Source organism: Micrasema longulum, unplaced genomic scaffold (genome assembly GCF_059751315.1).
Source record: "Micrasema longulum isolate JH-2025_06_02 unplaced genomic scaffold, ASM5975131v1 h1tg001721l, whole genome shotgun sequence".
NCBI lineage: Eukaryota > Metazoa > Arthropoda > Insecta > Trichoptera > Brachycentridae > Micrasema > Micrasema longulum.
This window is the reverse complement of record NW_028278899.1, coordinates 71,265-95,502: the sequence shown is the minus strand read 5'-3', so window position 1 is coordinate 95,502 and position 24,238 is coordinate 71,265. Positions and strand designations below refer to the sequence as shown.

General features: G+C 33.8%; 1 protein-coding gene across 1 annotated transcript; it reads right to left on the bottom strand.

The window, feature by feature from the left end:
* Nucleotides 1-21,556: 21,556 nt before the first annotated feature.
* Nucleotides 21,557-24,010, bottom strand: LOC148274225 (uncharacterized; the record flags this gene model as incomplete). The annotated part of the gene is made up of 1 exon (XM_088237425.1): nt 21,557-24,010. A coding segment is annotated over exon 1 (580 nt), but the record flags the coding sequence as incomplete, so codon positions are not given.
* Nucleotides 24,011-24,238: the final 228 nt, after the last annotated feature.

Sequence of the window (24,238 nt, the reverse complement as noted above, 5' to 3'; positions counted from 1 at the left end):
TACGCAGCCCTATGGCATGAAATGCTCTCTCAGCAGAGGTGCGAGGCGGTGAGAGTGAACTAATGTTTCGGAAAAACTTAAAACCCACATAAATAAATTGTTTTACCTCAATTACAAACTTAAAAGTTTTAATTAAATTTATTTATCTATATAATTACTCTGTAAGCGCCCTTAAGGTATTATAATCCGAAAATGGCGCTTCATAAGTTTTTCATAATAATAATAATTACGTGGAAACGTGGTCGCTCTTTCTTTCATACAAACGTTTTCCCATATTTTCTCCCTGGACTATGGCACTAGAGCAATGTTTTTTTTTTACACTTTTTGATAAATTCGGAACAAGAACCATACAAAAACCCTTAAAAGCGCACTGTTTTATCTGCTGGCTTCGGACATACAGAATACAAATATGATAACTATCATTGAAAAACGCAAAATTTACCGACACCGTAAATTTTATTTTGATGATTTTCCGAAAAAAAAAAACAACAAAATCAGTTCAGTTTTGAGGTACGGATAACGGGACAAAAAACGTCGATTTTATTTACTAATTAAATAAAATCGACAATAATTATGCCTGTCAGGCATAATTATTCTGACATGCAGTTACCTTTTTTTTGCAGAGTGACAGAAAAACCTAACCTTCAAATCGCTGTTCTTAAAAATTGTCTGGCACCGCGTATCCTTAATGTTCGCAAACAATAATTCTGAAATGACGACTAGGCGTCAGCGACGCGTCACATAATGAAACCGCCAGCATTGTCACCATACTCGATATTGTTTGCAAAACTACCACAAACGTGTTGACCTCTGCCATAAATAAAAATAAACGACTGTAGGGATAACCTTTAAGGTCAAGTCGGATACAATAGCTTGGCATTCGTTGTTTCGAATTGTAATCCAAACTTTCGAAAGCGAAATAATATTTATTGCACTTTTTGCGGTTTAAGGAGCACGAAACGGGAAGGTTACGTCACAAGTATGATGGATGGTGCAACTTAACTGATGAAGAAATATAGCCTGTTGAGAAACACGGTGGCGAATCTCAAAAAATTCTATTTTCGAGTAAGTCTGTCAAATGGCACAAAAATGATTCCTTTTCCACGTACCTACGTAAGTGGCAAAATTATATGAAATTAATGAAGAAAACAAAAAAGAAAAATAAAAGAGTTGACCAGGTTCCAGTTGTTGCCCCGTTGATTAAGTTAAAAGTTTGTTGATGGTTTATTTAACGCATAGTAAGTAAAAGAGCAAAGTAGGCAATTCCAAAAACGAATAGAAGATATTCATTTATTAGTATTGTGCTTTATTACAAGCGCTTACAACAATAAATATATAGCTGCAAAACTGTTTTGACCAAAGAAAATATATCTATGCTAGTTTTATTGATAACGAAAAAGCATTTGACAGAGTAAAACGCTCAGATTTGATAAAATTGCTACTAAGCTGCGGTATAGACAAAAAGGATGTTAGAATAATAAAAAACCTGTATTGGGACCAGAGGGCTATTATTAAATTGGAAATACTTCACAAGGTATTCTCATTCAGCGAGGAGTCCGACTCCCGGTGGAGGAGCTGTTTCGCACTGCTCAGGATAGGGAAGCTGTCTCCCAAGTGATAGTCAACGTCAGGGGGACCCGATATGACACGTGAAGAAGAAGAAGATGCTTTGTTAAATTAATATCTAAATAATTATACATTATATATTGAATTATAACATGTTAAATACTTAGATAAACAATAAACAAACAATTGATATTATTGTTATTATTGTTATTGGTCACTTATATAGCGCCATTCTAATAATGATATAAATTTGTTTTTTTATTTCAATTTTTAAAATATCACTTAAACTCAAAATTTCATTGTTAAATAAAATAAAATTAAAACATGTAAATAGGGGCTGGATTTCTTATTGTCCATGCGCTCTGTAGCTGCAAGACGTGCTGAGATATTTATTTATTGTACAGCGCCCTTGAGGTTATTTTCACAAAAATGGCGCTTTATTAAGTGATCGAAGTAAGGACTTCGAAAAACTAGGATGAAAGTAGGCCGAGTGCTGTCGAAATACAATCTCTCAGGCGAATGTGTGGTGAAACTATGTTAAATAGATGCACAAATGTTCAGAATCGTACATTATGTAAGGCTGGGATAAGCATTATCGACAAAATCAATAAAGGAGCTCTGCGTTGATTTGGACATGTAGAGCGAATGGACCGCGAAAGGACAGCTAAAAATATTTACAATGCGAATGTTGATGGATGCAGAAATAGAGTAAGACCGAGAAAGATATGGCATGACCAAATCCAACAAATACTTGAAGATAATTCGGAATAATCGGCGCGCGTGCATTAGAAGATGTAGAGGAAACAAGATCTACATGCAAAGATAGAGTGATGTGGCGTTTTATCCTCTCTGCCTAGCCTTACGGGGAAACGTCATAATTGGTTTGTTATGGTTGTTATTGATAACATTTTTCAAAAAAGCAACGGTAGATTTAATCTCAATATATGTAAATGCAAATTTTTACGTCATGATATTATTAAGGTTACTTGAAACTTAATGAGAAATCGAAATTCAATTTAAAAAGTCGGTATGAGATGCATCTTAAAAAGCGCAATATATTATTATTGACACTGAATACATGGTACTTATTATTAGTGGAACGCTTTTTCTTAGGTGGTCTTTTCACCATCCGAGATCAAGATGTAGGATACTTAGTAATAATTAGGGGGTCCGGACTTCGATTCCCGGGGTCTTATTGTGTAATCATTCTTCTTTAATATAGGTGTTACGTCGGTACATTGATGCACATTCTCGAATTATTCATCGAACATGTAGTGCGAAAAATGTAAATGTGGCGTGCTAGAATATTTGTGTGAAAATTAAACATAAAAAGTAAAACCCCAACTATTCATATTAATGCGTGCCAGACGTTATTCGGATATGCGGAAATCCAGATAATCGATAAACTGTTAAATAAGGGCAATGTTTTGAAAGAAAACGCAATTTTATTCTCCGAAAATACCGTTTTATTGCTTCAGAAATAATACAGCAAATTGAAATTACAATTAAAACTTACTTAAATATATCCAGTCGGGTTGTGGTCCCGTGGTCATGGATCAGAAGTCCGAGGTTCGAGCCCCACTCTGTCCCAACTTGATTTCCATTTTCTAATAGTGAGTTATTTACAACTCGTTGAAAATGGCCACTTAAATTTAAATATTTGGGCAAATTATAAGAGCGCTAATATTTCTTTACTTAAAAAAAAAGAAAGTTAATTGCCCTATTGTTCTTGTTAAAACATCTCTTTGTTTTATTTCATGATAACGATCTAACAACTAGAGTTTGGATTAGCAGAGTTTTACTGGATTTGCATTTTTTGCGTTTTCATAATTTTTTGGCAATAGTGGATTTTGACGGAAACAAAAATCGATAAAAATTATGTAGTTAAAAATAATAATTATTAATAGTGCCTATTTATACCTTCACATTCTATTTTCTAAAGTTAACTGTGTGAAAATAATGACAGATATAATGTAAATAATTGAACACGTCATGTCGCAAAAATAGAGTACAACTAATAAACTAATATGCTCTATGGCGTCGTAGCTGGGGTCATGAGCACTTCTGGCAAGATTAAAATTTTGCGCTCCCAAAGACTTATATTCTAGGAAAAGAAAGAGAACTCTCGAAAATTCTCATTGTAATCGAGGCCCAGGACCTTTAATTGGTAGGAGCACCGGAAACAGTATTTGGAAATTTATAATTATATAATTTATAAAATATTGCATAATACTTTAAAAAGTTTGATTAGACAATTCAAATAAATGTGAAAAAAATCTGTGGCTTGGGTCTCTTTACTTATTATTTTATTTAAATTGAAAACATATTACACATAATTTCATGATATATTTTCAAGGAGTATTTTCCAAAACCTCATTTAGGGACAAGCAGATAACAATATTTATTTACAGACGTATTAACAAATTAAATTTCAATATTATTTATTATTTACAAAAGCAAAGTAAAAATTATGAAGCTTTATATCAACGACTTACCGCAAAAAATACAAAAAATAAATAAATGACTACAAAACTTTATTCTATATTCAAAGCTATTATGAGTATGAAAAAGTATAAGTAATACATAATACAAGGTAAAGAATATGAGGTATTAAGAATTATATATACGTAATAAATACAGCTTAAAAGTGTGTGATTAAGTATAAAAAATTACAAATACATAACTATTGTAAAGATGTATTGAACAATATCTATACATCTATATATTATTAATAAATTTAACATACTCTTTTATTTATTTTCAAAATAAACTAAGACTCATTCTATCTGGCTTCACACAAACACACCTTTTTACATAAAAGATAACCGATGAGGAGAAAAACAGAATCTCAAAACTCATTGTACAAGGGATTTAAGCTGTACAATGAGTTACTTTGAGAGATAAAAGAAATATAAGGAATTGAATAATTTAAAATGAAAAAATGTGTTCTTGAGAAATTAAAAAAAAATAAATTAATATAAATAAAAGTTCATGTTAGTTCTTAAGATGTATGAACTAAATTAATAAAGCATAATTAAATAAATGTATATATTTATACGCACGCACACATTAAATGTATCATAATTAAATATGTATGGTTTTTTTTTTAACTACGCTAGTTTACCTTTATCCTATCTTTAATATGTTATTTAATCATTGTTGACTATAATTTTGTAAAATAAATAAATAAAAAAGAGACTTCGAAAGAGAGATCGAAAATCGTAATATTACAGGATAATAAATCCCAAAACCGGTCAACGTAGTGGTTTATACAAATTTATCTGTTTGACGTATTAGATAACAAATATTAATAAAAACATTACAGCACAGGTATGTGTGTACAAAAATTTAAACATTTACAAGTTTTTTAATTGACATCAACCCGATTGATGGCAATAAAACGCTCACTTAACTGCTAATTTCAATAAAAAAAGTGGCTTTTAAACTTTAAATGTGACATTAGATTGTCAATTTGCAAATGTCGCATTTGGCATTGAAGACGCGCGGTTTCAGTAATACCCCCCTAAAAAGGTTTCAACAACTTTCCCAATCGCTTTTTAGATTCCTTCAGTCCGGCAGTTGCGAAAAATACAGTCAATTGAATTTTTACAAAATGATCGAAAGTGCCTGCCCTGCATTGGTTTATTCAAAAACGATTTAGCCAATGGCCAGGTAGGAATAATGGAATGATGACGATTTGTCAAAAATAACGACGCTAGCGGACTCCGTGGTATAGTGGCTAAGACAACATACTCACGCATGGAAGGCTCCAGGTTCGATCCCTGGTGTGATAAAAAATGAAAATGTGATTTATCTCAGGCCTGGGTGTCCTGTGGTGTAATTAACCGTTGTAATTGGGCCTTCCAGCCAATTCTACTGTGGTTTGAAGGAGATTTTCAAGAATAATATGGTTTAAGCGGTCCTCGACGAAGTCTAATAGTGATTCAGAACTCTTTATGTCTTTCAGGTTAAACTAACGACAATCTTGGCATTATCGTCGTCAACTGTGCAAATACCACTTTTGGCAGCTTTATTCCCTCGATTGAACGCGAACAGAAGGAGGTGTCGAAAATACTCACTTTCGTCTGCTTGCAATTCATTTTTAAGGCTTGTAATTAAATAAAAAAATAAATGTAACGCCAAAGCAAACACAATGTCTTATAGAGCAGAAAATTATATTTCGAACAACGCATAACTTTTATCATTATGGAGGAGCAGGTTCAATTTTATTGGTGAATTACACCATTGAGATAAATCACTTTTTTTTATCTCACCGGGGATCGAACCCGGAATCTTCCGTAGGTAAGGAAAGTGACTTCATATTCTTATCTAAAAGCACATTCTTTTAAGTAAACATTTCGTGTTAACCATGTTGGGAATTGCACTCGAGACCTCCTCCATGGTAAGCAAACGCGCTGACCATTTGATCACGAAGCGGATATATTGTTTACGTATACATTATAATTTATTTCGATTTATTTTACTTTTGTACTTTTATTCCTTATTTGATTTGTTTATCAGATATTGTATTTGGTTTTATAGATTTCCGCATCAAACTTTTGATTCCTTTGTTATTTAGATTGATGAACCGCGATTAAGGATTGACTGACAACAAGTTTATTGTTTTCATAAATATGTTTATCTCGTCCTTTAGAGGCAGGACTTAATACTTATCCTGCAGGAGTGTTTTTTTTCAATACCGCTTGCAGAGTTCCTTGACCTCTATTGGTCCATTCCAAACGTGTTATTTTCGTGATTCCAAGAATGATATCATGTTTTAGTCGGAAAAAAAATGTAGCGAATAAAATGAAAATACAGAAATCAGAACATTTTAGAATTTCATAGCCAATCAGAAACAGAAATTATCATATTAAAAAAATAAAAAACTCTTTGATAAAATTGCTTCAAACTTATTCCTCAACCTAATATTTTCGTTAGAAGCTCAAAAATAGATCAATGACGAATATTGAGGTTCCAATGTATGTGGATGTAAGCATCAGTAGTCATTATTTATTTAATAAATAAATATGTTTTGATAATAAAATTGAAAACTAAATGTAAACTAGTTTTTGATCCGAGTTGATTTCACCTCAAGAAACTCGTAATTGCCTCCAAACCTTGTTTGCAACTATGTTTTTGTGAATGTCGCTTATGTACTGAAAACACAACTGCAGACATTCGTGAGGCGAGTGATTATTTTTAAGGGTCCTGTTAATGTGATTTCATTTTTTTTAAAGGGGTGAACTTGTTAATCTGATTCAGTCAATGCACTCATTTCACCATCGATCCAGTGTTTCTGAAAAGGTATCCTGTGAATTGTTGAGATTTTCGAAAAAAAAAATTAGCCCAAAAAAAAAACTTTTTTTATTTAACTTTCTGTGCATACATGTTTGTACATTGGCGAGCTTATTGCCAAATCGCACATTCTTCCAACCGACAAATTTGAAACGCTTTTTTTATATGCAAGGCTTCTCAAGCGAATTATAACTCTAAGATTTTGTTATGTTTCTGATCCTATATTTGTGGTGATATACTCATGTGTCTGTGTCATATAATTGCTCGTCCCATCTCAACACAGGATTTTTAGTCTCATGGAGTTGGAACTTATTGTCTAAAAAAATGTACAATAACCTTATGTATGTAAATAAATAAATAAATAAATCTATTTACACAAATACATAATCAATGATGTGGTCCTATTATTTTAGTCGTTAATGACTGTCTTAGAAAATAGGAAAGAAATTGCAGTAGAACTGGGTTTGAACCTCTGTCCTAATCCGTATTCCCAAATATTTCAATATTCAGGCCTTTTACCAACTACTCGTAAATAACTATACCAGAAAATAGGAATCAAGTTGTAGTTCAAACCTCAGACTTTTTATCTGTGAGTTTTTGACATTACCACGAGTTGATACCCGGTTCATAGGTGTAAAAAAATGATTTTAAATAATATCCATGAATATACTAAAACTTGTCTGCCTCATTATGTGGTGGTTGTTCTGTTCGCCTACCATGTGAAATGTTGGTCTTTAAACCCGTTCTTCTTTGCTATATTTAACTGTTCCTGAATCGAAACCTGAAGCGCAAGACTGATCCTTACCTTCCATAAAAATTAAAAATAAATTAAGACTTATTATTTCTGGCTGCGATACGATCCCACTTACTATTTAATGATGCACACTCCTGAACACTTACTCCCACACTAATACACATAAACACACATCTACACTTACTCTCATACAAATACACATAAACACATCCTTTTGCTGTAACACAATTTAATAATATGTGTGATTTTCACTTAGAAACTTTGCTGGTCTGTCTTTAAACTGTATTTAAAAAAAAAGTTATGACATCATTGTCGGCTGTTTGTTTCTTTAAAATAAATAAATAAATAAAATAAAAATGATCGAGATATGTTGCAATCGGATTACCGAAGCAGTGACATATGCACCACTAGGCGCGGATAGAGAAATTATAATCATTGCAATATTAATGTTTACTGTGTATCTGTACCGACTGTGTTTGTTAGTAAATAAATAGAGAAGTTAAATAGAAATACGAGTTTGTAGGTAAAATAATTCAGCCAGCTAAATCTCATCTGCATTAATAAACGTTCCAACCCTTTCATTTCAAAAAAGTCAATAGATGGAGTAATTGAAGGAATATTAATTTAAAATATTAAAATAAAACCCTTTTTTTTTACCGACCGGTTTTGAAGCTACTCTAGCTTTTGACTTCTACCCACCGGAGATGGGTCAAATTAGACTCAGTAGTATTTAAAAATAATTTTTATGCGCGTCATTTGCTTGAACTAAACCCATTTACCACTTGTCTTTCAATTGATCTTAAACATATTTTAATGGTTATATAATATTGAACACCTTATAATTAATAAAAAACAGATGACTTTTAAAACTGGTCTTACCTGACCCGCCACCGCCACGCGCGTATTTTTTTTGAACCAGCGGGATTTAAGAGTAAATTAAGGTATAATATACTGGCTTCAAAAATGAAAATTTAATGTTTATTTGGTCGACAAAAAATTAAAAATAATATTAATAACACAGAAATATAGAGTTTGGATGTCCAAGCATCGGCAAATGGTGAATTTTACATAGTGTGTAAAGTGGCCACTTAAAGCAGCCAATGACAGGTCAAAAGCAATGTAAATGCTTCCATATTCCCTTCTTTCAGACGTTTTCCATCTCTGTTGTAATATATAAATACGATACAGCCTGAGATGCCAAATTCGTTGGAGAACCATTGCTTTAAGGACTCGCGATATAAGGTATTCAGGATGTTTCTTACGTCATTTAAACGTATTCGTCCTCCAAATACCGAGAAGTTATTTGGGTCGATGATGACGAAACTTTAGCGCATTTTCATGCAAATTAAAATTCAACCCTCTTCACATTTATTCGATATTATTATTTTATTTATTTTTATTAAATATAAAATATGAAAAACTAATGTGTCCTCACTGGGGTAACCCGTGCCGAGGACACACCACGGTGTAAATAAGTGCGTAGATTTTCGCGGTTACAATATGTATCGTCTCTTTTGGATGATTCCGTGTAGGCTGGATTCGTTCTGACGTTTTGGCTACCATAGGAGCCATTTTCAGGGTAAACTGTGTGTTGTGTAGGAAAAGTATTATCGATTGCGACACGGTGCAAACTAATACGAGGACTAAGACTCAGTTTACGCTGAAACGATGGAACGATGGAACACATCGAAAAAAACAATAAATACATTGCAGTGTACATTTTTTTTAAATATCGAAAAACCCACTTTTTCAAAACACTGCATAATATCTACAATTTTATACATATTTTCCATTATTATTACAAAACGTAGGTTTGCAAACTTATTTTGCCCCCCACCCTCCCCTTTGAGAATGAAAAATTTTCTACAACCCCTTAAAATGTTTTAAAAATAACTATTGCAATTATTATTTTTGAACGTCCCATATTTTTTTAAAGTTCAAAGTTGGATCCCATACTTAATCTTGGGCAGAAGTATTTTTATTAAAATGAAAACAAACCGAGTATCGCTCGCAACTACACTGGCTCAGAATCAGGCATAGAAGAAACATTCACATTCTATCATTTCTTCACAATATTTTAAATAATCCCACTTCGGAGCTCATCCAATCTCTTTCGCAACATGGACTATCTCTTCGTTCTAGTAACGAGAGAACCCTTTTAATACCCTGTCATCGCTTTTTTTTTCTTGCCTCCTCTTTCACAGTAGTTGCCGCTCGATTGTGGAATAATCTATCCACTAATTTTAAATATGGCCCCTTCTTTATTTACATTTAAGTCAAGATCGAAATGTCACTATCTAAATATTTAAATTGTTCCTTTATCCTTCTTTTTCCCTTCCCATCCCCTCTCTTCATAGTAAAAAGTTTTTTTTTTTTTTAATTTTTATTTTGTTAATCTTTGTTTTAAATTTTTGTATAAAATTGTAAGATTCAATATGTCCATGTATTTATAATTTTCTCAAACTGAACGGTTCGGGTAGGTGGGAAGAAATTGCCTTAAGGCAATTTGCCCGCCCTTATACGTATATATATTGCATTTATCAAATCTGAGATATGCAAACGACACGACACTGATTGCCAAAGATGAAACCGAGCTAGCAGAAGCCTTCAGACGGATAGAGTTGGAGAGTGAGGCTCTGGGTCTTAAAATAAATAAAAGTAAGACAAAGCTAATGATTGTAGACATAGCTGGCAGTCTCCTAAGGACAAGATAGATGCAAGACCTTGAACTGATAGATGACTTTGTGTACCTCGGCTCGTTTATCTTCAACAACGGCAGTTGCAGACCTGAGATTGGTCGCAGGATTCAAATGGCCAAAGAAACAATGAACCGTTTGGAGAAGATTTGGCGAGATCGAGGTATATCAACTAACACAAAAAAGCGGTTGATGGAAGCCCTGGTATTCTCCGTTTTCATATATAGGGCTGAAACGTGGACAATGCGTGCCTACGAGAGGAAGAGAATCGATGCATTCAAGATGTGGTGTTGGAGAAGGCTGCTGCGAGTGCCTTGGACAGCCAGAAAGACGAATGCATCGATACTGGAAGAGCTTCATATTACAACTCGTCTATCAGTGGTGTGTTTGAGAAGGATAGTGTCTTTCTTTGGACATATTGCTAGACGTAAGCCAGACAATCTAGAAAAGGTAATAAAGTCTGGCCGAGTTGAAGGTAGGAGAAGCCGGGGTAGAATCCCATATAGATGGGCTGACCAAAAAAGGTGGCTACGGGGCTAAAATTTGATGAGTCAGTACGTCGGGCTGAGGACAGACTGGAGCGGAACAGACTAATCAGAAGTGTTCATGGTGATCACGATCCTCAACATTGAGGGACTGACTTGGAAGAACATGTATGTTAAGTGTGAAATAAATAAATAAACAAAGCGTTTTATTTACTTTTATTGTTCATTAACGTCCAAGAGGCATTTACAAAAACAAAACAAAAATGTGCTAACATACTTAAAAATAAAATACAAAATATACAGAAAAAAGATGTGAAATTACTTAAGTTAAGCCGAATGACTCAATCTATTTCACTTTTACTCACCTCCACTATCTTTTTTTGTATAGTTTTCTTAAAAATCTTCTAGTTACTTAATGTTTTAACGCACAGTGGAAGTTGGTTATAGATTTTAATTGCATAATACTGAAAGTCATGTTAACCGAAAGTTGTATAAGTTTGTATTTGTTTATTTATTTACAAACATTAGTTTATTGCACATTATTTGAGACGTAAGTCCCAACGTCATGGAACTACAAGTCCTGTGTTGAGATGGGACGAGCAATTAGTTGACACAGACACAGACACATGAGTGTATCATCATAATTGAGTTTAAGTTGTGTTTGTGATTTCTAACCGTTCATGTGCTCTGTAGCTGCAAAATATGTGGTATTTTAGCGAATCCCAATAAATGTAAGAGTGAAAAGGTTTTGAAAAATTGAAAGGAGTCTGTGGTGTAATGGCTAAAACGCTTGAGTCAGGCACGAAAGGCTCCGCGTTCGGTTCCTTAAGAGATTCACAAAAAATAAATACGATTTTCTCAAGCCTAGGTGCTGCTCTGTGTTGCGATTCACGACTGTAATTGGACCATCTGATCTGTTGCGATGTTTTTTTTTACTAAAACACTCATACCAAAAAAATCATTAATAATAACATGGATAATTAAAACTGCATAAAAAAAATACTAGCAGGGTCCGTATACTAATGAGAAGTTATTATTTTTTTTTTAATAAAACCTTTATTAGCGTAAATAAACAAAACATGCAGTAAAAAAATGGAACAATTAAGGTTGAACTTGCCAAAAAAGAGTCTAGTACTTGTGTTTGGCAAGTTTACAAAATATTATAAGAAACAAAAAAAATGCAAATCAAAATAATAAAATAAACAAAAAATTAAATAAATGTAAAAGTTGAGAAAACTTAATACTAATAACAAGTAAAAAAAAAAAAAAAAACACAAAAATTTATCTTCAGTTTTATTTCAAGTTCACAGGCATAAGTTGTTCCTAATTGTGTCGCTATAAACTGTGTATATATCTCTAATAATGTAATTAATAAATAATGTATTTACAATTTTATTAATAAAAAAATAATACAAAAATTAAATTAAGTTTCCTGTATGAAAAATAAAATATGTTCATATTTTATTTTCTAAACGTGTTCAATTACAGGTTACCAACGAATATATTTTTAATATTCATACAAGTATAAGCATTTTCGTACGTAAATATCGATGTTACCGTCTCGATATGTAACGATGAAAAAAGCGTTTATAATGGCAGCCCAGGTAGTAATGTGTTATTATTTTTTTGAATTGCATTTACAATATTCTGCCTTAAAACAAGTTTCTATTAGTTAGACAGACCACACACAATTTAGAGAAAACTGTTACCAAAAAAAAAATGGATAAAGTAATAGTAATGTTTGTTTGTAAACGTTAATTAAAATGCTTTTGCGCTCTGTAGCTTCAAAAACGGCTGTGATATTTATCATTTTATATCGTACATCGCCCTTCAGGTGATTTTCCAAAAAATGGCGCTAAAAAAATATTCCAAATAATAACTATTTTATAAGTACGGCGGTAAAGTTATACAAAATATGTAGGTACCTACTACATTTTGATAAATCATTACAAAAAAAATATTAATTTTAGATATTAAACATTGTTCGAACGCATACTTGAAATAGTAGTCACTGCAATGTTTGAATTAATCTTGCAATTTCTACGCATTTACGTATATACTATATATACCTATGCACAATGCACATGCTTGGAACGTTTGGAATAGCCATAGACACGAATCCATAGAATTACACACGCGAACACAGTTATCTAGAAGAAAATTTTCAATGATTTACATTGTCTTAGGTGTTAACATAAGTTGCGTCCATTTTTTTTCAAATTTAAAAATGAGTACAAAAAATAGAAAACTGGTCAAAGTATTTGAAAGGAATTTTTCTGTTCTACATGATATTGTGTTTGCTATTACGTTACATGTATTATTTTATTTGATAAGAAGCCTTCAAAATGAAATAACAAGCAGACAAAGGTGAGCATTTTCGACACCTCGTTCTGTTCGCGTTCGATCGAGGGAACAAACCTACCAAAGCTGCTTGCGATGTTTGCGCAATGTACGGTGAAGATGCTATAAATTATTGACTAATTTGTTGTTAAATACAACATCAGCAAACGATTTTTAATTTATTGATTTAAATTAACCCATAATACATAAAGGCAGAATGGTGAATGTTACACAGTACGTTAAGGCGCCGTGGCTTAGTTGGTTAGACGTCTAACTGTACAACTAGCGACGCGGGTTCGATTCCCACCAATTGCAAGAAGAAAATTCGGGAAAGATTATTATTTTTTTCAATTAGTCTGGGTGTTATGGTGTACTTTTCATAACTTTCCTCCACATCTTCTCTTTCCTTTTTTTAAGTGGCCATTTAAACCCGCCATTGTCATAAGCTCTGTAAATTCTTAGACTTGCATGTTTCCTTTTAAAAAAGGTTTTCTCCCTCCGTTGCAACATTTCCTTTTTAAGCATTTCTGATATTTAAAATGATTTATTTAATAAGTCGACATACAGCTTGTAATGATTATCTGCTTTGAATGTTGCAACTGTATAGGCTAATGATTGTGACTGAAATTAGTAGAATAAAAAGGTTTACTTTTCGTTATGGACCATCGAGCTTTTACCTAAGCAAGGCTGGTATTCCAAACGCACTCGTGGCCTTTTTATCTCGTGTATTTACATACAACATCCACGAAAAAAATAGTTTTCTCGTGCTGCAAAAGTGGTTCAGAAAAGCACTCTAGGTGTTAGTGATTTTCTATTTTAAAAAAAATAATAAATAAAAAATATTTGCGTTCTTATGATTTACCCAAAAACTTAATTTTGAGGGCAATTTTGACGAGTTGTAAATAACTCACTTTTAGAAAATAGGATCAAATTGGGGTAGAGTGGAATCTGAACCACGGACCTTTGAGCCGTGAGTCCGAGACACTAGCCACGATACCACAACCCAATCAATTAGCACTAACATAGATTTTAGAGAATACCGCTTATGAGTAAGTATCAAAAAATGAGAAAGCACTCCAGTTTTGACTAGATATAAACAACTTTTGAAAATAATGGTTACGTAAAAATTACAAACATTCGGCAGAATGATACATGTTACACTGAGTAAAAAAATTATTGAAACCAGCCAATGACAAATCAAAAGCCCTGTAAATCTCCGTTTTTCCACATTTTACAATCATTCTTTCATATCGTTATAGAAATTGGTCTCTGTTAAGAAAATATGCGATACCAGAGAAATTTGATGAATAGGTATTTGAGCAATGTTTTTCCGACACTCTTTCACTCTTTCATATTGTGCGAAAATGATAACTGAGCGTCGAACTGACTATGCTTGACAGAAATCAAGGATTTTGTTTTCCTGTTCCTCACCCTAAAACTGAACCGATTTTGTTTTTTTTTTGAGAAAGAGTGGAGAATGAAATCAAAAAAGCAAAAAATAGAGACCCATAAATGGTATATCTACAGTGTGAATAAAATCACTGCGATAATGCTCGGAAAAAATACGAGGATACGTTTGCATGAAAAAAAGTCAGACTGCGTTTCCTTTTAATGAATGGTTCTATAGTCCTTAAACTTTAGCTTGATTTGAATGACGGCTGTCAAACTTATTTCATTAGTGATGGGAAATCACTGATCAAATCGATTTTATCAGTTATTTCATGCAATCATGAAACTCTGTTTCCGAAAATTGATATAAAAATCGCAAAAACAAGGCTATTATAGTGTGTTTAACACAATTATTCTCCAAAAAATTAGACATTTATACTTTTTTCATGAACAACATCAAATGAATTATTTTTTTATTCGATCAATTTGTCCCATCTCTAACGTTTTTGCAAAATGATGTAACCTTGTAAGAACGTTGTTAATAATTAGGTTTATTTTTGTTTTCTTTTAGTTTTAAAGCTGATTTTATATATTAATGTTGATTTATGTTTCAAGCATTGTATAAGAAAAAAATTAACACGCCAGATACAAATGATTTTTCGTGTGTCAATATAAATAACTCCTTTGACGTTACTACAAAGTTATGTCGTCACTTTTTCTGACAACTGTCATTCTAATAATGTTACATTTTAAGAACTATAGTTCTTATTCAGTTTCAATCTTACAACTGTTGTCAATTTAATATTTTTGAATTTTGATTTTTCTTTAACAATTATTTGTACACATTTTAGAACAATAGAATCTCTTTTCGTATCTTCGAAAACATATCTTTATTAGGTACTTTATAATCAAAAACAAAACCAAAAATCACTTCCTAGGGAAAATACTTAGTGGAAAAATTTGAAATGATTTATTATTAAAACAGAATAACGATGCTACGTCACATAGGCCAACAAATTGTCGTTTTTTTTTGCACGGAGGCCCGGCAATCGACACAAGCTACTTTTCATCAAGAAAATTCTTGTTGACAAGAGACAAGATTTTTTATTAAATAAATTTCTCCCTCATACCACGCGAGCGCTGCGGGTAAAATAAAGCATTTTGAATAAACCACGAGAGACAAATCAATGACAATATGAAATTATCAAAGGAGAAAATAACTGCCCGACCCAGGATTCAAACCAGTTATCAAAATCAATTTCACGGTAGAAGTAGCCAGCTGCAACATGGACAAGGCACTTGACCGGTAATCAGAAGGACCCGGGTTCAAGTTCTGGAGCGGGCAGTATTTATTTTATTTATTTATTTATTTATATTAACAAAATACAAATGTTACTAAAAAACGACAGAATCAACCAAAAAATAGGTTTCTAGTCGATTACCGTAAAATCAGACTTTATAACCGTAAGAAACGATGCAGGGCACGACGTAAAATTATGGCATAATATTAAAAATCTCATTTCTAGATCAACAGCGCTATTTTCAATATATTTTAAGGTGAAGGAATACAGTGTTAGTTCCACATTGGAATCACGGCTACTTCCTAGATCGATACATAGATGAGTCTATCCTAACGATACATATTTCGAAATATTTAATAGTAATTTGACATTTTCCATAGAGCTGTGCAGCAACTTTCCTAAAACGGTTATCTTTTTTGCGTGTGAGATCCTGCCAACCTAAAATTATTGTTACAAAATAATAAATAAAAACCAGCCTATGACTGTATCCCATATTCTCACCTCAAAAATGTTCTCAATATTTGTTGTAATATAATATTAAACATTCAATTTTGCTCACTGTACTTTATAGTCCCAACACTTTTATATAACGATCATTAAATCATGTGAGCCATCACATCTTCGTTTACATTATCAAAGCACCTGATTGATTGATTCCCATTCATAATTTCTCCTTTTTAAGCTAACGCAATATGTCCTGGGCTCAAGTGATAGGCCATTGTAAAAAAATAGCAATATACAATATAAAAAGTGCAGGTCCATCTCATATTAGTAAAAAATAAATAACATTATTTATAGCTCTCTTTTGAGAAATCTTTAGAATTTAGAAAAATTGTGGTAATAAAAAAATTTAATTAAAAAAAATTAATTGAAAAAATCTTTCATTTATCTAAATCTTTAATTTAAATCTTGACTTTTAAAAATATTTAATTTAATTGAAAAATTCTCTTATTGTTTTTATGTATATTTCATTTTTACTTTCTATACTAGTATTTTACACGTATCTTATTTTTTAACATTATAAATGGTATATTCTGTAATTTATTTTTGTTCTTAGATTTTTAATTACTAACGATATATTTTCAAATTTGTATTTAAGCTTAAATTTTTATTATTATCGGTATGTTTTCCAATTTATATTTTTGTTTAATTTCTTTATTACTAATTTTATATTTTAAAATGTGTATTTGTGGTTCAATTTTTATTATTATCGGTATGTTATAATTTATAATAATTATGTCTCATTTATTTACTGTTAATGGCATATTTTCTAACTTATTTTTATGATTCAATTTTTATTATTATTACTTGCATGTTTTCTAATTTATATTGATTTTTCTAATGTTATTATTTTTATTTGAATTTATTAAGCATCATTTAATGAAATAAAAAAAATAAAAAACACATGAAAAAAATAAGGTCCTTCCTAAACACAGGAATTTCCTAGCTAGTCGGGACCTGAAACAAATAAACTCTGTACATTTTAAAACTGTGAAATACATAAATAAATAAATAAATAAATTTAAAATAAAAAATATAAATTCTCAAGGTAAAAAATTATGGAAATGAAAAAAAAAGTTTTTTTTTGCGCTAATTTAACTTGAGATACCTGTTAAATACATGTTATTATTATTGCTTATCATTTAAATGAAGACATTTTCTAGACACTAGAACAATATTTTTATCTGTCTTTCATAGATTTTAAGAAATACGACTCCAAACATGGCCTTGTGTTGTGTTCGGTACTACACTTCAGAAACAGCGAGATGACGCATACAAAGTTTCAGAAAATTCAATCAAATGAAGAATGGAAAATACAACAAAAAAATACGATACATAATGCGTCTGAATTATATAACTTGTAGTACAGGAACTGAAATTATTTTTATACATAATAAGTATAATATAAGTTATAACTAGTCTCTTAAGTTTTTTTTTAAACTATCTTATTCCAACGTTTCATTATATTTGGGTACAAATGGTTTACTTATTACCGGCTTAGTATTTTTGTTAAAACTAGATTTTTGTGATTAGATGTTATTTTTTTCTCTTTTTTTCCCTAAAAATAACAATAAATAAACTTTAATTATTAATATTTACTAATATCTAAAGATTTCTCAAAATAGTGTTACAGCTTTGACTAAAGTGTTTTATTTATTATTTATTTAATTTAAATAATTTTTGTTTATATAGAAAAACAACAGCAATACAAAAAAAAACTTCAAGCCGTCGTCGCTTTATTACAACATTATTTAGTGAATACATATAATTGGATGGCAGGCCCTACTATGCATACATTTTATATAGTTTTTTGAAAAAAATATTCATTTAACCTGTACATCTGTTTGTATTCGAAATAAATAAAATAAAAAAAATAAAAATATATATACAACATTATAAAAAAAATTATAAAATAAAGCCAAATCAGTTTTCCACATAAATACAATTATAAAAATCCAGTTCAGTTAGATATAATTCATAGAAGTGCATGTGTGCGAGTTTTTTTTTTGAGTGAGGATGCGTGTGTAAAAAAGTGGAGTGTGGTTTTGGTAGGTATGTGAATATGTGTGTGATTGTATATGGGTGTGAGGGTAGGTTTAGGAACAGGGTAAGTGTGTGTTTGATATGAGTGAATAGAAACAACTTAAATTTATAATGTAAAAATATTTTTTTTTATATTAACAACATTTCACTTACAAGAGATAGACCCCCCTTTCAAGTTTAGTGTCGATATTATTTTTAATGACAACAGCCGGTCGAACCCGAGATATATTGTATAGTGTTCATGCGGCTAGATTGAGGAATCGTTTCCCATATACTATCAAGTATGTTTCAACAGAAACTTTTTTTGAATCACGTCAGAAGAAACATTGTCTTACTTAATCTCTCCTGTTTTCCATTTCCTTTTATTCACCTTTTTCGATTATTGACTACTTTCGATATTTGATAATAATTTATGTAAAATATATTAAATTGTAAAGTATATTTATCATCGTTTCCTTCCCGCACCTAATCGTGCATAGGGCACTGTATTGGTACACCAATCGCAGCGTATTTTGATCATTTTTTGTTACATGAAGGTAAAATGATCAGTCTTAAGCTTCAGGTACCAGTCCAAGGACTATGAAGTATTCTAGTGGGAAAACACCCTATATTACACAATATATAAGTTTTATTTCAGCTTCAATTTAGTTTTGGTTCTTTTTTCATACACGTACTGAAATTTTTAGTATGAAACTTTTTTTTCTCTGTGTACAGGCAGATGAAGAATATATTTTTGTTTGTGAAATTATAACAAGAATCCTGGATGATTGTTTTCGACTCATAGCTGTTCCCTGGTAAAAAAATTAAATAAGAAAAAGTTCTCTTCGTTGTGTAGTGGTTGGTTCTTTCGCCTGCCATTATTGGGAGCCTGGGTTCGATCCTTCGTAGGGTGGACGTGAAATATTGATTGAAAGAGTTGTTTTCATTTGTTATATCGTCACCCCAAAGTGTAAAAAACTAAATCCACTAATGGTCAAAAACAATATTTTGACTTTGCTTTGATTCGCTACTGAAATTAGAACTATTTTAACTCTCCCGAAAAAAAGTAATTTTACCAGTTTTACAGGTTAGCCCAACGATATTTCATTGTTCCTGGACTGGCAATTGAAGTGTAAGACTGATAAACTTACCTTCATGTAACAGATGATCGAAATACTCTGCATTATGTTTACAAATGAAGTGACCTATGCACCTCTGGGTGCGGAAAGAAGAGTGATGAATATGATTTTTGTTACTGATCGGCCAGAAGAAACACAATTTTGAATAAACCCGCCGATTTCCAAATACAATTGTAAATTAAAATAAATTAAGAATGTTACATGCTATAAGTTTTTTGTTGTCCCCGTAAGTAGCATGCCGATACATACGTCATTAAATAATTGGTTAATTTAAAAAAATGAATGAATGAATTTAGTAATGAAAATGTCTATGAAGAATAATCCTATCTACAAATTGCTTGATATAAATAAGTCATTATATTCTTCCCCGGGATCTCATGTGGTTGTCTGTCTCATTTAGAAAATATAAGTACATATTTGTTTATCGAATTATTTATCGAAATAAAATTAATGCTTAAAAAAAAGAAAATATGACTGATCTGATATAAATGTTACTTATTTGAGAAAAAAATACTGGAGTCTAAGCATTTTCTTATCTCTAATGTGTAATGCTCAGTCCGTTTGTTTACCATGCAAGAGGTTACGGGTTCGATATCCGAGGTTGGCGCGAGATATTTATTAAAATATGTGTTTTAACGCTAGAATATTTCAAAGTCCCTAGACAGGAACATGAAGCGTAAGATTGATCATCTTACCTTTACATATGCTTGGGTTGGTCTACCGATGCGGTGTTTTTACACCATGAGCGGAAAGGAAACTATTGTTTTATTTGATTTTATTAGGTGATTACACAATAACACATATAGTTTTTTAAAAACCCCTACAATATTTAGATATCTGATTTTATCTTTACTTCTCTGTTTGGATCCAGTGGTGCATAGAGCACTGGATTGATGTTCCAATGATAGCGTTTTTGGATCTATTTTGGAAGGTGAACAGTCCAGGTATCAGTCAAGGTAATTAATGTAATTTAATGTTAAATAATATATTATAATTTGTTTTTAAAAAGGTCTCCGAGATATGCCCATTTTTGTTTAAATTATGTTCAACTAAATGCATTTTTATTTTTATCTGATAATCTTTAATTGTATCAATCCCAGAATGAGTTTGCTAACTCATGGGAATACAATTGTGTTTTTGTACATTTTTGTATTTTGAAAAAAAAATTTAAAAAAAGGAACAACGAAATATTGCAGTGTAGAACCATCGCAAAAACCGATATTTGATGTCCATTCTGCCAGAAATTGAACTAAGGACCTCAAACATGGTACCAACATGGTACAACCACCAGGTATGCTACACATTTCCTTTGGGATTTAAACCTTAAAGTAATCGGGCTAAAAACACTTGTCCAGCGTTCTGGGTTTTAAATTTTACACAAACAGAATTGTATTCTTAATATAAGTTTGTCATGTGAAAAAATTTCGAGATTTTAGTTAAGAAAAGTCTTGAAAAAATGCAGATTTCATAAAAATGTTTTAAATCATAGCAAAACGTGTAATAAAGTAAGATAAAATCTTAATGTTAAGAAAAGAAAAAAGTAATGTCCTGATGGTGATGTTAACATTTGTAACCTATGTGTGAACAGATGTGAGTGGATCCACCTTGCAATGGCGTACATTATATGTGTAATAAGAACTTTATGGGGGTTGCCAAAGGATCCAGGCTCTCAGGCGAAGTAAAGAAAGGTACAAGATAAGACTGCTCAAACCACAAGTGAACGGATTTTTGTTCTCTTGCTAGCAAATGCAGAATGTGGAACGAAGCTCAATTTGAAAAAATCACATGTATAGTAAATCTGTCAAACAACTCCCCGTTCCTGGCAACCAGTTTCAAATTGTTATAGACGAGCACAACCTACAACTCAATCCTCTCTAGTTCTTCTATATCTACTGATGATTTACAGTGAGGGGTGTAATATGGACTGTGAAAAAAAAGTTATCGGTCATAATATTATCTTCATATCGTTTTTGAGAGCATCAAATTGGATCTCAGAGCTTATTGTGCTGAAAACGAACGCAATAAGAAAAACAGTGTAGACTGAGAAGATCAGGAAATAAAGACGTACCACTGGGCTGTTGAGCGTGAGGAGAGGGCGGCTCCTGGTGCGCCTGATGGGGCAGGTGCGCGGGGTGCGCGGGGTGTGCGGGGTGCCCGGGATGTGCCGGGTGCTGGGCGTGCGCGGGGTGCTGAGTATGGTGCACCATCAGCGCCGTGGCGTGGTGCCCCAGCGGTTTCAGCGCGGGCGGAGACAGCACGACGCCCGGGGAGGAGGGCGCCGAGTCGGCGGGGCTGAGCGGCGAGTCGGGCAGCGCGCGGGCGGCCGGCGGCTGCGGCGCGACGGAGCCCGGCGGCGAGGGTGCCGGCGGGGGCCCGTCCGCGCCGCAGGCCGGCACGTGCGCGCGCGCCTCGTCCTGGGCCTGCGCACGCCTCAGCGCGGTCTGCAGGGCCATCACCCGCTGGCGCTCGGCCGTGAGGCGGCACTTGTCGCAGTTGCAGTAGCGGTACTTGCAGTAGCGCTTGTGGCCCTTGAGCGCGATCTTCAGGCGATGGTTGCGGCAGCGCGCGCAGTTGGGCGGCGTGCGCGGGCCCGCCAGGGCGCTGCTGCTGCCCCCGGAGCCGCCGTCCCGCCACCCGCCGCCCCCCATCCCCTCGCTGCATGCCGCCTCCACCGCTCCCCCTTGATATTCTACCTTGAGCTGAATGTTTCCGCCGGACTGGAACGGCGCGGCGCACTTGCTCCCGCTGCCGTGGCGGATTCCCGGCGCCGCTGTATCGCCCGAGTCGGAGCTCGATCTCTCCCCGAGTCACTTTCTGCTCGCCGGCGTCACTCGCGTTCCGGTATCGGACTCCCGCTTATCGACATGCGCGGTGCCGCGGAACGGAGAGCGTAGGACTCGGCGAATTTAAATGGCAATGTCGGGATGCAACTTATCTCCGTTTAAATATAAGTCAGCGTGCACTCGGCCTCTCCGCTGGCGAGTTTTTATTTAGATTCCCGCCGAGAGCGAATAACGGCGAGAGCGACTTCGTCACCCACTCGCTACTTGCGACACCGCGTTATCGGGCGCCCGAGATCGGCGATCGACTCGTCCTTTATCGCGAGTTTTATCAGCTCACTCGGCGTCCTCTCTCGCGGTCAGTCTCCGGACCCCAATTCTGTTCGAGCCGGTTCACTTCACGAAGATAAGTAAAACGGAGTCGCCGATTCGACCATAATACGCTCGCGGACTCTCGATTTAACCAAGTTCAATTTTGACAGTTCGTTACGTCAGTTCACAATAGAGCCACGTGCTGAAAAAAACATGCGGCGCGCGCCGAAAATATTCGAACGTAAACAAAACAAAACTTTTTTGGAAACGTTTTCTTAATTCATTCTTAAAACACTAGAAATTCGGACGCAATGTACAATAACTGTCGATAGATTTTTTATTAACAAAAGTTTCAGTTTTTAACGATTCCCGAAGGTACACTATAACAATCACTTATTTTAAAAATTTTTAATTCATGTAATATATTGACTTAAATCACTGAACACGGTCCGGTCCTTCGGCAATCGCAGATAGTGGTATCAGTGGCAGCAGGAATGATAATGCACGGTTGCCGGAGTTCATCAGTCGTTTGACAGGTAGTCCCCAGCGTTCACTCGGCGCGCGCGACGGATCGGAACTCTGCAGGAACCCGCGCTGGGCACTCCGGTGCATCTAGCGCGTTCGCTAATCGTGTAAAAGTTTGGCGAGTGTATTCCCAATTCGGAGCGAGAATTTGGCGCGGTTTGCGAGGACGGCGTTCGGTGAGCGTCGGAATACCGCGCGGACGGTTCGGCCGACAGATCGCGACTGCTTACAGTGCTTACTGCTTACTGCCTACTGCCACTCTAGTGCGGGGAAGGTTGTCACGCGGCCAGCGCAGTGCTATGCGGATCGGCTGCACATGCAACGTCCGCCTTTCCGCGTGTTAGTGCATCGCGAATGTGTCCGTGAGTGCAATTCGCGCGTGTAGTAGTGTGCGGGGCATTTCTTACGGTGCTCCTTCTATCAATAATAGCCGCGGAAAACTGACGCTTCATTTTCTTTATTTACAGTTTCAGTTTAGAATAATAATAAAAAAAAAACATGTTTTCTAACTATAAATATTGCGTATTGTATATTTTTCAACTTATTTTTAAAGGTACCTACACTTAAGATAACATTTAGTTTTATATAAATCATCCTTACACTGTATAATATTCACCAGTATGAAGATGCCCATTAGAGAGTGAAAGCGCTAATTGGTCAAATAAATAAGTGGAAGCGTACCAAATATTTTAAAATTAATAACTTAAATGTAAATATAAGTTATTACATCATGTTAACTAACCATAATATCCGTACCTCAGAGGCAGACGGATGCAAATCCAGAATTTGATGAAATGACATTTCGATTTTCGTATCCAGTTTGTGATCGGGTCCATTGGTTTTGAAAAAACGTAAGTCTTATAATGAAAGTACCAATGTATTAAGATACTGAAAATACAAATTAATGCTATAAATTATTAGAAGTCACTCAGAGAAAGTTGATTTTTTCGGCTCTTTTTGAACATTTGACGTTTGGATTTGCATCCGTCTGCCTCTGAAGACATATATTATGAAATGGGAAAAAACAGAACGTAAAAATATATAAAAATTCAAACAGAATGTTAAGAAATATGAGTTTAATAACTTATAAATTTAATTTATGAACATTTTTATTATTAGAGCACACATAAAAA